The sequence below is a fragment of the Terrapene carolina genome, unplaced genomic scaffold, assembly GCF_002925995.2.
Source record: "Terrapene carolina triunguis isolate 2854851 unplaced genomic scaffold, T_m_triunguis-2.0 Scaffold67, whole genome shotgun sequence".
Classification (NCBI taxonomy): domain Eukaryota; kingdom Metazoa; phylum Chordata; order Testudines; family Emydidae; genus Terrapene; species Terrapene triunguis.
The window spans coordinates 10,691,327-10,704,816 of NW_020664418.1; the positions used below are offsets into that span (position 1 = coordinate 10,691,327).

Sequence of the window (13,490 nt, forward strand, 5' to 3'; positions counted from 1 at the left end):
AGCTTCCACAGGGCTATCGCCACTCGCTTCTCAACTGTGAGGGCTGCTCTCATCTTGGTATTCTGGCGCTTCAGGGCAGGGGAAAGCAAGTCACAAAGTTTCATGAAAGTGCCCTTATGCATGCGAAAGTTTCACAGCCACTGGGAATCGTCCCACACCTGCAACACTATGTGGTCCCACCAGTCTGTGCTTGTTTCCCGGGCCCAAAATCGGCATTCCACAGCTATAACCTGCCCCATTAATAGCATGATCTCCAAAGCGCTGGGGCCCATGGTTTGATAGAATTCTGTGTCCATGTCCTCATCACTCTCGTCGCCGCGCTGCCATAGCAGACTTCTCCTCGCCTGGTTTTGCAGATTCTGGTTCAGCATAAACTGCATGATAACGCATGAGGTGTTTACAATGTTCATGACTGCTGTCTTGAGCTGAGCGGGCTCCATGCTTGCCGTGGTATGGCGTCTGCACTGTTCACCCAGGAAAAAAGGTGCGAAACGGTTGTCTGCCGTTGCTTTCCTGGAGGGATGGGGAGGATGTACCCAGAACCACCCGCGACAATGTTTTTGGCCCCATCAGGCATTGGGCTCTCAACCCAGAATTCCAATGGGCGGAGGAGACTACAGGAACTATGGGATAGCTACCCACGGTGCAACGCTCCGGAAGTCGACGCTAGCCTCGGTACACGGACGCACACCGCCGAATTAATGTGCTTAGTGTGGCCACATACACTCGACTTTATACAATCGGTTGCCAAAAATCAAATTCTGTAAATTTGGATTAATCCCGTAGTGCAGACATACCCTTAAGCACTTGGATTCAGAGACTGTTGAAGTGATAATTTCTCCTTTAACAGCAGTAGCTGCTTCTGTCGGTGTAGAAAGAATATTTTCTTCCTTTGGACTAATTCATTCCAAACTGAGAAATCGTTTGGGACCTGAAAAAGCAGGAAAGCTTGTTTTTCTTTTCCAGATTATGAACAAAACAGGAAAATGAAGGTGAAGATGACTGAGTTAGCTGCAGAAGCCAATATTTTAAGTTTCTCATGTTGACCTGGCTGACACAGTCGATTTAATTTTTTTTTTTTTAATATTTCATTTAACTATTTTAGTTAAAAACAATTTTAACAAAAACAAACCTGATTTTTAAAAACTTAATGTTTAACTAAATTCAAAAATTCATATGCTTGTTTTGTTAAAATATTATATGTTTGCCATTGAAGAAAAAAATCCAGAATACATATCGTTGTTTTAGTTAAACAAAACAATTTAAATGTCTATCTGGTGATGTTCTCCTCCTAAATCAGGATGGCAAGAAAATCCTCCAAATATTAATGATTCACCTGTTGAATTGGAGATAGAGATTTATGAAGTCATTGGGAGGGGAACTGCTTTGATTATCTCTGGTAAATAAAATAACCAATCATTCATTTTCGGATATAACTGTAAAACTAATCTGAAAAGTTTTCAAAATAAATCAGTTTAAAAATGTATAGTGTGTACCTTCTAAAAATGAAACCTACGTCTCTGAGTTGTGAAGAATATGCATTAAGGTTATAACCACCAACAAGAATGCACTTTTATGTAGAAATCCATGATTAAATCGAGTCTTCCTGACTAGTGATTTAAATCAATTTGATTAAAATCAAACCCACCCTGGAAGGAACTGATGGTGGTTCGCCCACACAGTGCTATTACTATGATGCAGTGCATGAGACTGAGTAGGACGGAAGCCTGGGCTGAACAGACACTACTATGTGAAATCACCCATCAAAGGAGCAAGGGATGGGGATAAGCACGCCTAGAGGAGAGCACCCATAGGGACACTACTTGAAGAAGAAATACCTATTATACTTGGTTTCTTGCTGTAGATTAGTTAAATGTTAAAGTCAGATTTTAAAATCTTGCATCCAAGAGTTTTAAGAGAGCTGGCTGAGGAGCTCACTGGACCATTAATGTTGATTTTCAGTAAGTCTTGAAACACTGACGAAATTCCAGAAGACAGGAAGAAAGCTAATGTGCCAGTATTTAAAAGGCTAAATCCGATGATCCAGGTAATTATAGACCTGTCAGTCTGACATTGATCCCAGGCAAGATAATAAAGCAGTTGACACAGGATTTGATTAATAAAGAATTAAAGGAAATACTTAATGCTGATCAGCAGAGTTTTTGGAAAACAGACCCTGCCAAACTAACTTGATGTTTTTTAACATTACAAGTTTGATTGATAAAGGTAACAGTGCTGATGTAATATGTTTAGACTTCTGTAAGGCATTTGACTTGGTACCACATGACATTTTGATTAAAAACCTAGAATGACATAGAATGAACATGACACACATTAAATGGATTAAAAGCGGGTTAACGGATAGGTCTCAAAATGTAATTTGTAAACAGAGACTTATCATTGAGCAGATGTGTTTCCAATGGGGTCCTGCAGAGATTGGTTCTTGGCCCTATGCTATATTTATTAGTGACCTGGGGGAAAAAAAATCACTGAAAGATTGCAGATGACAAATATTGGGGGAGTGGCAAATAATGAAGAGGACAAGTCACTGATATGGAGCAATCTGGATCTCTTGGCAAGCTGGGCTCAAGCAAACAAGTTTTAATATGCCAATGTAAACGTGTACATCTAGGAACAAAGAATGTAGGCCATATTTACAGAATGGAGGACCGTATCCTGAGAAGCAGTCACTCTGAAAAAAGATTTGAAGATAGTGGTGGATAATCTAGAAGGCTGTTGCTAAATGGAGAGGGGTTCAGAGAAGAGTCACAAGAATGATTAAAGAATGGAAAACATCTCAATCAATGTAGCTTAGCAAATAGAAGGTTAAGGGGCGATAATCACAGTCTAAGTACCTCCATAGGGAACAAATATTTAATAATGGTCTCTTCAATCAAGCAGACAAAGGTGTAACATGATCCAATGGCTGGAAGTTAAAGCTAGACAATTTCAAACTGGAAATAAGGCATACATTTTTAATGGTCAGTAATTAAGCACTGGAACAACTTTTTAATGGTTCTGTGAGGAATCTCCATCACTGAACTTTTTAAATCAAGATTGCATGTTTTTCTAAAAAATAAGCACTAGGGATTATTTTAGGGAAGTCCTATCACCTGCGTTATACAGGAGGTCAGACTAGATGATCACAGTGGATCCTTCTGGTCTTGGAATCTATGAATCATTCAGTGCCACATCTCTTACTAGCCCTAGAAATGACTAACATGCCTAAATCTAGTGCTGATGCCCCAACTCAGGAAGCATCCAAGGTTACTATTGCCTTGAGACATCTAGGTTTCAAAACACTGGGGTCAGTGCTTTGTTTCTGAAGACAGACCACAAGCTTTCCTGGAATCCACACCACTACCTACTGATGCTGGATCAATTATCTGCAGACTTGTCCTATGTGCAATCAGCTGCACAATGACATCCCTGAGCTTCCAAGGAGCAACAACAAATTTTGGTAGCCACTTCTAGAATCTCATTGGTTGGCACCAAAGGTCTCTGTTCTAGCTAAACTGGGCCCTCTGGTGCCACATCTCCAATGCAATAGAACGGATACCAGGACTAAAGCAATGATGGGAAGACTTTGCACTTTCATCTTCCATTCGGGGTAACGGTAAATTTATTTTGCCTGCAGATATCCAAAATTTTTCATATTGTTTTAAATTTACCTAAACCTGAGCAATCAGGTAGCAACAATGATCAGTGGGAAAGCACTTGAGAATCCCAATTTATAATCTGAGTCCAAGAACACCAATTTCTTAGAATTACTGGTAAGCAGTGGAATTCCTCGACCACAATATATAAAAATTGCTGTCTATAAAATGACACTAACATTATACAACTCTTTTCATGGAATAAAATCCATCTATGCTGTATATCAGTCCAAAAGACAACAACTGTCCAGGACATTCTTTTTTAAATGCTGCTTGAAAAAGAAATACAGATAGAAACCCTGATATCCTGACCTCATCTGACATTTCAGAGCATTCATTTCCGTATCTAGACTTTGGTTCACAGGTTTCTTAACAGTGTAATTGGGTAATAACTATATCCAGGCAGTGCCTGTGCCTCCATAAAACAGATTATAAAGGAACCATTTCTTATTCATTCTACTTATGGTTGAGCAACATATTTGAGGTCATTCAGAAGCAGAAAGTCTCATTAGGGAATCCCTCTCACCTCCCTTACCATCTACAGTATACTTCCAGAATGATTGGGATGTTCACCTTGTTCTCTAGCCAGGGCTTATGGACTTCGTATGAGATTAAGCTTCCATATTAGAATCCTAGAATCAAAAGATATTTATCTAGTCTTCAAGACTTCTCCCTTTGATCGAGATCAGAGACTCATCAATAGTTAGCTAAAAATCAATGTATCCAGGCTGTGTTTCTTCAGCGTTGGTCACACTATTGCATATTTGAAGTAGTAAGGAAAGATTGCTTCTATGACTGAGGTATGGCTATTTCAGTCAGGAGTGGCACCAGTTCCTCATTACTTTCAAAAGCCAGGAAGAGCATGGGCCACATTTAGTTTCCTGGTCAACACTCCTTTAGGGTGTCCGGTACCAGGTGATGAGTGAACGTACTTGACTCCTGTAATGCAGGCAGGCTGTTTGCTGGCCCGCGTGGGGGAGCAGCTCCATGCTATTTGAAAAGCCTTCCCAAAGGACCATGTTCTTTTCAGCAGAGTAAGATGATGGCTCTTCACAGCACTTGGTGTTCGACTCTGTTGTGAGCGGCAGGCACAGAGAACTGTAGAAGTAGTTTTCCACTCTGGATAATTCCTTCAGGTGGGATCTGGCAGCTTCAATGAAGGCTGACAGAAAGGTTCTCTTGGCCTGTAATACATCTCAGTAAAGGCTTGGACAAATCCTTTATTTCATCCTATCAACCTTAGGTTTACATCATTGTCACTCAAGTTTCAACCCCTCTTACCATCTGGTACAGGGTGGTCAGAAAACCAACGAGATGCGTGTGCACGATGGGGAGGGAGGAGCTGTTTAGGGGGTCAGAGTGTCAAAGGCTAGAATGCAATGATGGTTCACCAGATCCTTGAGTACTTGTCCTATACTTTCAGTGCTACTGTCCTTTAGCAGGCTTTGTAATTTGATGGTGTCCATTAGTCTTGGTAGTAGAATCAGGATCATGGGCTTTTCTTGTTGCCTGGGAGATTGTAGAGCTCTGCCTTAAATGAGATGATGCCCAAAGCAGTGACTGGGTTGTGATGCCCTCAATATTGATAACTAAACAAAACATCAGGTCCAGGGTGTGACCAGCTGTGTGTGTTGGTCCAGAGAGAACCTGTGAGGGTCCTACGGAGGCAAGTGAAGAGCTGAGTTTTTGGACTTTTTCATCTGCAGCCCTGTCAACATAAATTAAATCAGCCAGGGCAACACCAAGTCAAAGGTATTATTTCATCACCAATGGCATCAGACATCTGTTTCCTTGAAGTAAGCTATTTCTGTTGTCCTTGATAACTCTGTTGCTCTTACATGCTTTGGAGAAGAGGTAAAGGGAAGAAGGCAAGGGCAGGTTACTGGAACCATCAAGTTTTGCACACTGCTTACTGCATAGCCACTAGATCTTCTCGTTACTCTCTCTCTGCTTTTTCCTCTTCCCATTGCCCACTTTTTGCCTATCCATGACCCTCATTTATTGAATCATGTCCCATTTATATTGTAAACACTGAAGAACACGGATTGTTAGCGTTGCATGTTTTAAGGTGCTCATAAATAGTAACATGATTTTCTAAATTCTAAATTTAGCTTCATAAGTTCTCTTCACTCTGGCAAAGGATTTGTCATCTGACAGATATGAAAAGCCCTGGGATTAGTCATGTCTGAACTAACTAGATGCCTACAGTATTTATCTACAGGTTCCATTCATGTCAAGGCTAGTAATTTTTTTTCTAGTTTAAAAAAATATCTATGCATGAGACCAAGTTTACATAGCTCTTACAAACACCTCTTAAGAATCATCCTCCTGATACCAAAGTACTGGTTAGTCATTTCCCCATCACTTACCTCCAAATGGGAACCCAAGTTTAATTCTGATCCTAGCTTTTTATTTTTATTATTTTGGTATTTTCATTTTATTCCACTGACTCCAGAAATTCCATGCATCACAGTCTAGTTTACATTTCAGTACTAACATTCTTAGATTCATGCCATTTAACAAGGAGTTATAAATGCACACTACTACATTCATACAGCCCACTTCTTGTGAGACAGTTCATTTCTTAATCTCAAGTAAAATTACACCATTCCGCAGGGCCACTGAAGGGAAAAATGTCCAAATTTTAAGCCTGGAGATTCAAAAGGCATCAGCATTAAAAATAAATGAAAATTTATTATTTATCCAAAGCCACAAGTCACTGAGAAAAGCTAAAGAAGCAAGAAAGAATGAAAACTAATTTCTTTGGGAGAAATGACTGATGCTAGCCACCTGAGAAATTAGCATATCACTTTGAGGTTCCCATCTGGAAAGAGGTCAGCCTTTAATATAGCCACATGTACCACTTGTCAGAGCTCACATCATAAGTGTCCTCAACATCTCAGAGAGAAGTTCCCACTGCACTTGAGTGGCAGTTCTGCAGGACAGCACCAATATCCACTACTAGACTGGAGTTTCATTATTCCAATGAGTCTATGAATCTTTGTAATCTATTGGTGATCAGATAGTATCATCTATAAGCACAATACATGGGGCTTCTGGTATCAAGCTGTAGCTCAGTCCTCCAATCCCAAACCTAGAAGAGTTGGGAAAATGCCATGGAGGACACTTATTCAGCTTCTTGAGACATACAGCACTGATTAACCACTCCCTTCTAGTCCACACAAGAGAACAACTAGTTCCAGGAGGAGCTACATCCAGGCCTTCTTGGCTGAAAGAACTGTCACCACACATGCTCTAAGGTAAAGAATGGATCCCTATGGCTCCAAAGAGGCTGGGAACATCTCATCATTAACATCTCAACCACATAAGTAAATGTTTTGCTTTAAAACAAACAGAGACAAGGTGGATGAGGTAATATTGTATTTGCCCAAGTTCTATTGGTGACAGAAATGCTTAGAATACCCCTAATATCCTGGGACCGACAAGGCTAGAACAACATTGCTTTAAAACAAGCTTTAAGTGACCTCCAGAAGTCAGCACTCTTGGTCCAACTGCCTTCAAATTATTCTCAATCCTGTGAACAGAACAAGCTAGTTGATCCAGAAGAAAACAAAGCAGGCTGTGAGTGCTCTTTTCACAGAGATAGTAAGAAAGTAGGAACAACAATTATGCAACTGTTCGGAAAATATTGCAACCTAACATACAGCTGATACAGGGAAGCAAAACAAAATAGAGATGTAACCCCTTTAACAGAGGCAAATGCATAAGGGGTGAATAGAACAAAAAGCAAAGGACATTTTCCTTCTGACAGATGCAAGAATAATCTTCAATAAGCTGTGCTTTGGAGATCCAAGTAACAGAGAAACCATTTGAAGAGAGATAAAAGATATTATCAAAAAACTTTCCTTCTTAACAACATCTTTTATTGAACACGTCCTTTGCCTTCGATGAATTTTACTTGTAACAAGAGTAAGCATGTTAACAGTAAGTTGTTCATGTTGCTCAAAGGGTCAATAAAAAACTTTTTAAAACAGGCAAAATGGATTTTAAAAGGTTACAAGAAATTAACCTTCATATGCATTAAACAAGGTTTGTCTGGGAGCATTCAGAATTCACATCTTTGGGCATATACAGCTGCCACTTGCTGTGGATTTGTGCACATGCAAGCACTCCAAAACTTGAACAAAGGTAGTCCATTACATACCTGAATATTCACAGAAAAAGCACTCTGTAGTTGCAAGGAAATTGTGGCATGTGACAATCACCCCTATCACTCAACCTGCATCAGCTTTTGTGGAATCATGTTGCTTTAACACCAGAATAAATTATTTAAATTTAAAAGCACTTAAAGTAATGGATATTTATCTTAAGATTTTAAACACCAATTATGAGATATAAGCTCCTGTAATGCAAGCCACTAAGACAGCGATATTCTTACCTAGTCTGAGTTCTCCGAAGTTCCCACACCCTATCTTCTTGCCCACTCTGAAATTGGGTCCCACCATAAGAACACCAGAGGACGTAGCAGAACTCGGTCGAGAACCATGCCCACTCCTTCCTGGCATTCCTTTTGTTGTCCGCTGCCTTTCATCCTTCTCCCTGTTTGAATGGTCCATGATCTTACAACACAAAATCTCTGCCAGTAAACTGGCAGAATTGGGAGTACACACTCTTCTCCTTAGAATAGAAATATATATCCAAAAGTATCACTGAGTCAGGTTACAATACAAGTCATAGAAACATGAAGTTCTTTTGGCACCATCTCCAGACTCCTAATATAGCTCCACAGTGGTTGGTTACCTCCTGGAGAACTCAGTAAAGGCAGATCTTTAGAATCTAAAAAGAAAAAGAAATATGAGATTGCAAGATTAAAATCAATTAATGTTTCATAATACTTACTGCTAACCAAACCTGGACAATTTCCAAGATGGACTATTTCATATAAACTAACAGCTTGTCACCTTCACTGGTTTCTAGTGGGGTCCTGCAGGGATCAGTTATGGGTCTGGTTCTGTTCAATATCTTTATCAGTGATTTAGATAATGGCATAGAGAGTACACCTATAAAGTCTGTGGACAATACCAAGCTGGGAGGGGTTGCAAGTGCTTTGGAGGATAGGATTAAAATTCAAAATGATCTGGACAAACTGGAGAAATGGTCTGAAGTAAATAGGATGAAATTCAATAAGAACAAATGCAAAATACTCCACTTAGGAAAGAACAAATCAGTTGCACACATACAAAATGGGAAAGGGATCTGGGAGCCATAGTGGACCACAAGCTAAATATGAGTCAACAGTGTAACACTGTTGTGAAAAAAAAAAAAAAAAAAATGGCAAACATCCTTCTCGGATGTGTCGTAAACAAGACACGAGAAGTAATTCGTCCGCTCTACTCAGTGCTGATTAGGCCTCAACTGGAGTATTGTGTCCAGTTCTGGATGCCACATTTCAGGAAAGATGTGGACAAATTGGAGAAAGTCCAGAGAAGAGCAACACAAATGATTAAAGGTCTAGAAAACATGACCTATGAGGGAAGATTGAAAAAAATTGGTTTGTTTAGTCTGGAGAAGAGAAAACTGGGGGGGTGGGAGGGGAGGCATAACAGTCTTCAAGTACATAAGAGTCTGTTACAAGGAGGAGGGAGAAAAATTATTCTTCTTAACTGCTGAGGATAGGACAAGAAACAATGGGCTTAATTTGCAGTAAGGGAGGTTTAGGTTGGCCATTAGGAAAACTTCTTCTCAACTGTCAGGGTGGTTAAGCACTGGAATAAATTACCTAGGTTGTGGAATCTCCATCATTTGAGATTTTTAAGAGCCGGTTGTGGGGGGAGATAGCTCAGTGGTTTGAGCATTGGCCTGCTAAACCCAGGGTTGTGAGTTCAATCCTTAAGGGGGCCATTTAGGGATCTGGGGCAAAAATCTGTCTGGGGATTAGTCCTGCTTTGAGCAGGGAGTTGACTAGATGACCTCCTGAGGTCCCTTCCAACCCTGAGATTCTATGATAACAGTAGGTGTACAATAAGTAATTACTATGTCCAATATCAACAACCTTAAAAGAAGATTGGTTATTCTGAAAAAAATAGTCAGGCTACAGGATAGTACATTTACATTTTTGCTACTATGTGGGGGGAGACCCATTTTACGCATGAATAATAAGTTCACATAGTTTTAGAGTTTAAGGCCAGAAAGGATCATTAGATCATCTAGTCCAGCAGTTCTCAAGCTTTACTGCACTGCGACCCCTTCTGAGCACAAAAATTACTATATGACCCCAGGAGGGGTAACCAAAACCTGAGCCTGCCCAAGCCCTATCACCCTGGGTGGAGGGCCAAAGCCATAGCTTGAGCTCCACCACCCCAGGCAGGTGGGGGGACCAAAACCAAAGCCCAAGGGCTTTAGCTCCAGGCAGGGGGCCTATAACTTGAGCCCCGCTGCCCAGGGCTGAAGCCTTCAGGCTTCAATGCTGGGCAATGGGACTTGGACTTTTGGCCTGGGTCCCAGCAAGTCTAACACCAGCCCTGGTGACCCCATTAAAATGGGGTCCCAACCCACAGTCTGAGAGCCCAGATCTAGTCTGATCTCGTGTATATCACAGGTCACAAACAAACAGTATGACACAGTATTGAATGCAAGACACAGGAGGCAACTGATCCCGCTCTGCTCTGCATCAGGCCCCAGCTGGGGGACTGTGCACCACAATTTAGGAAGGATGTAAGCAAAATGGAAAGAGTAAAGAGGAGAGCAACAAAAAATGATAAAAGGTTTAGAAAACCTGACCTATGAGGAAAGGTTTAAAAAACTAGTCATGTTTAATCTTGAGAAGACGACGACTATGGAGGACCTGATAACAGTCTTCCAATATGTTGAGGGCTGTTATAAAAATGACTGTGATCAATTGTTCTCCATATCCACTAGAGACAGGATGAGAAGTAATGGGCTTAATCTGCAGCAAGGGCTATTTAGGTTAAATATTAGGAAAAACTTTCTAACTCTAAGGGTAGTTAAGCTCTGGAATAGGCTTCGAAGGGAGGTTGTGGAGTCCCCATCATTAGAAGCATTTAAAAACAAGTTGGAGAAACACCTTGGATGTTTGGGGATGGTCTAGGTTTACTTGGTCCTACCACAGCACAGAGGCCTGGACTTGATGACTTCAAGGTCCCTTCCAGCCCTATGGTTCTATGATTAAATTTGACCGATCTGAGGTGCAGGGATATGGATAAACCTACAATGGAGCACCCATAGGGGGACACATCTCGAACCATAGTTACTCACAAGGTGAGTAACTACTTCTTCAGTCTCCTGACTAAAATGCTTTAGCCTAATTAAAGCCATTGGAATCAATACAGGGTAATTGGGTCAAATTTAATCATAGAAACATAGGGCTGGAAGGGACACTAGGTGCCACAAGTATTCCTGTTTTTACTCAGAGAAGAACTATGTGCTGCAAGGAAAGAACAGGAGAGACTTGAAGCATTATTAGCAATGTGCAGGTTAGCAAGATTCTTCTGGAAAGAAAAGCAGGACACTACAATAACAAGATAGGTACTGAAGGTATAACAAGACAGTACTTTTGCATGCAGAAATGTTGTTCAAGTTTAAGCTCAGTCTTTAGACTGGGAGTGTCTGGAAATCTTGGGATACAAATTTGGTTCCATAGAAAAAGTCAGTGTTTCCTTAGAGACAAGGTGGGTGAGGTATCCAATATTTTTTATTGGACCAAGTTCTGTTGGTGAGAGAGACAAGCTTTCAAGCTACACAGCTCTTTTATGTGTGGGAAACATTCAGAGTGTCACAGCTAAATACAAAGTGGAACAGATTGTTTAGCAAAGTAGTTAACACATTTCAAGTGACCATTCAAAGTGAAGTGGACAGGGGTGAAAGTAGAAATAGGGACTTACCGGTACGGGGCTGGATTGGGGCCAGCTCTGGCCCCCGGAAGGGGCGGGGTCTTGTGCGGAAAGGGGCGGGGTCAGAGCCAGCCCCGACCACCCTGTACCGGTAAGTGCCTCCCCCCTCCCCCGCCGGGGTAGCAGCAGCAGCTGGGGGCTCCGGCAGCAGTTTAAAGGGCCCAGGGCTCTACTGCTGCTACCACCCCGGTCCCTTTAAACCGCTGCCGGAGCCTGCAGCTGCTACCCCAGGGCTCCAGGGGCTATTTAAAGGGCCAGGGCCGTAGAGGCAGCGGGAGCCCCGGGCCCTTTAAATAGCCCCCGGAGCCCCGCTGCTACTCCAGGGCTCTGGGGGCTAAAGGGCCCAGGACCCCCCTGCTTCTACCGTCCCGGCCCTTTAAATAGCCCCCGGAGCCCTGGGGTAGCGGTGGGGGGCTCCGGCGGCTATTTAAAGGGCCCAGGGCAGTAGAGGCAGCGGGAGCCCCGGCCCTTTAAATAACTCCCGGAGCCCTGCTGCCGCTACCCCAGGGCTCCAGCAGTGGGGCTCTGGTGGCAATTTAAAGGGCCCTCTCCAGCCGCTGCTGGGAACCCCAGGCCCTTTAAATTGCTGCCTGGGGAAGCCGGGCCGCCCCGGTACACTGTACCGGCGCGTAGCGGCTTACTTTTACCTCTGAAAGTGGCCTATTGACACCCTTCCACAGTCAGAGGGGAAGCAGCTGAAGCGGTTGTGAGTGGGTTACAAATCTAAGCTCCCAGGCTCATCTTTTGAAAGTGTTGTGCAGGTTTCCTATGAGGATGAAGATACAGGTCAGATATGGACTGATTACTTTGTGAAGTATTCACCCACAGGTGATATGGTGTTTTTGTCTTATTTTCCTGTGTGACAATAGTGTAGTGACTGTCTGGTTTCACCCACATAGTTGCTGTTGGAGCATTTAGTGCACTGGATGAGGTACACCATATGTTCTGATAGGCATTTGCAAGCATGGCTGGCCTTAGGGGTGGGCAGGCTGGGCCGCCATCCAGGGTGCCTTATTCAGGGGTCGCTGTGCTGATACCTCCCACCCACCTGACCTGCCAACTGCCAGCGGGGTTTAGAGGAACCCCAGGCAACGGCTGGAGAGGGCAGACAGATCGTGCTGTAGGGGGAGGGAGGGAGCGAGGAGCTGGGACTAGCCTGGTAACTTCTCCAAAGGAGGGGTGCCCCTCTGCCCTGCTCCACTGTTGTCTACAAATGCTGCTGTTCCTGTCCCCCACTCTCTGCCCATGGAACCACTCTGGCCAAGCTGCTCAGAAGCTAGAGCCTGGCTCCCGTCTGCTGTGCAGAGCTTGGGGGGGGGGGGGGGGGGGGGGGGGGACACTGATGTCAGGGTGTCCCCCACCCCCGGCCCTTGCACCCAGTCTCTGCTGTGCTGGGGTGAGGGTCAGGGGGAGAGTATGTGCTGGTGTCTCTGGGTCCGGTGTGGTTGCTGCTGAATGCTCTTCTTAAAGAGACAGTGCACTGACACACAGGTGCACACACACTCCCCCCAACATACATCCACATTCACACTCTCACACACAGAAATTAGCTAAACACACAACTTTAGACACTGTGCAGATGAAGGTCGCTTATTTTCAAATGGTATTTTTAGCTATATCTGTAAAATAACTTAAAATTCATACAAAAATAAATGTGGTTCCAAGTCTGATACTAATAATAATAATAATGATGGAGTCAAATGTTAGTGAGTCATGTACATGATTGTGATCAGTAAACAAATGCTGCCAAAATAATCCAAAAAAATAAATTCCAGTTCTTTATAAAAGAGAAAAAACCCTTAATTGCGTCTGTTAAAATTAAGCAAAGCCATTTTTAGTAGAGTGAAAAACGACTAAAATAAAGTTAGAGAATGGCAAAAACAGAGTGTGTCTATTAGAGAAAGTAAGCAGATTTAAGCTTATTTTATTTATCTCTACTAAAGATATGTACAAAGTATCAAAC

The 13,490-nt window shown here is 42.6% G+C and overlaps 1 protein-coding gene across 3 annotated transcripts in view; it reads right to left on the bottom strand.

The window, feature by feature from the left end:
• The window catches only part of CSNK1G1 (casein kinase 1 gamma 1), a 307,364-nt gene that overhangs the window by 208,636 nt on the left and 85,238 nt on the right, over positions 1 to 13,490 (bottom strand). For all 3 annotated transcript variants that reach the window (XM_024213737.3, XM_024213736.3, XM_026648214.2), the window contains exon 2: positions 8,056 to 8,453. In XM_024213737.3, coding sequence (XP_024069505.1) covers positions 8,056 to 8,233 — 178 coding nt within the window. In that variant the 5' untranslated portion in view covers positions 8,234 to 8,453. The remainder of the gene's footprint in view (positions 1 to 8,055; positions 8,454 to 13,490) is intronic.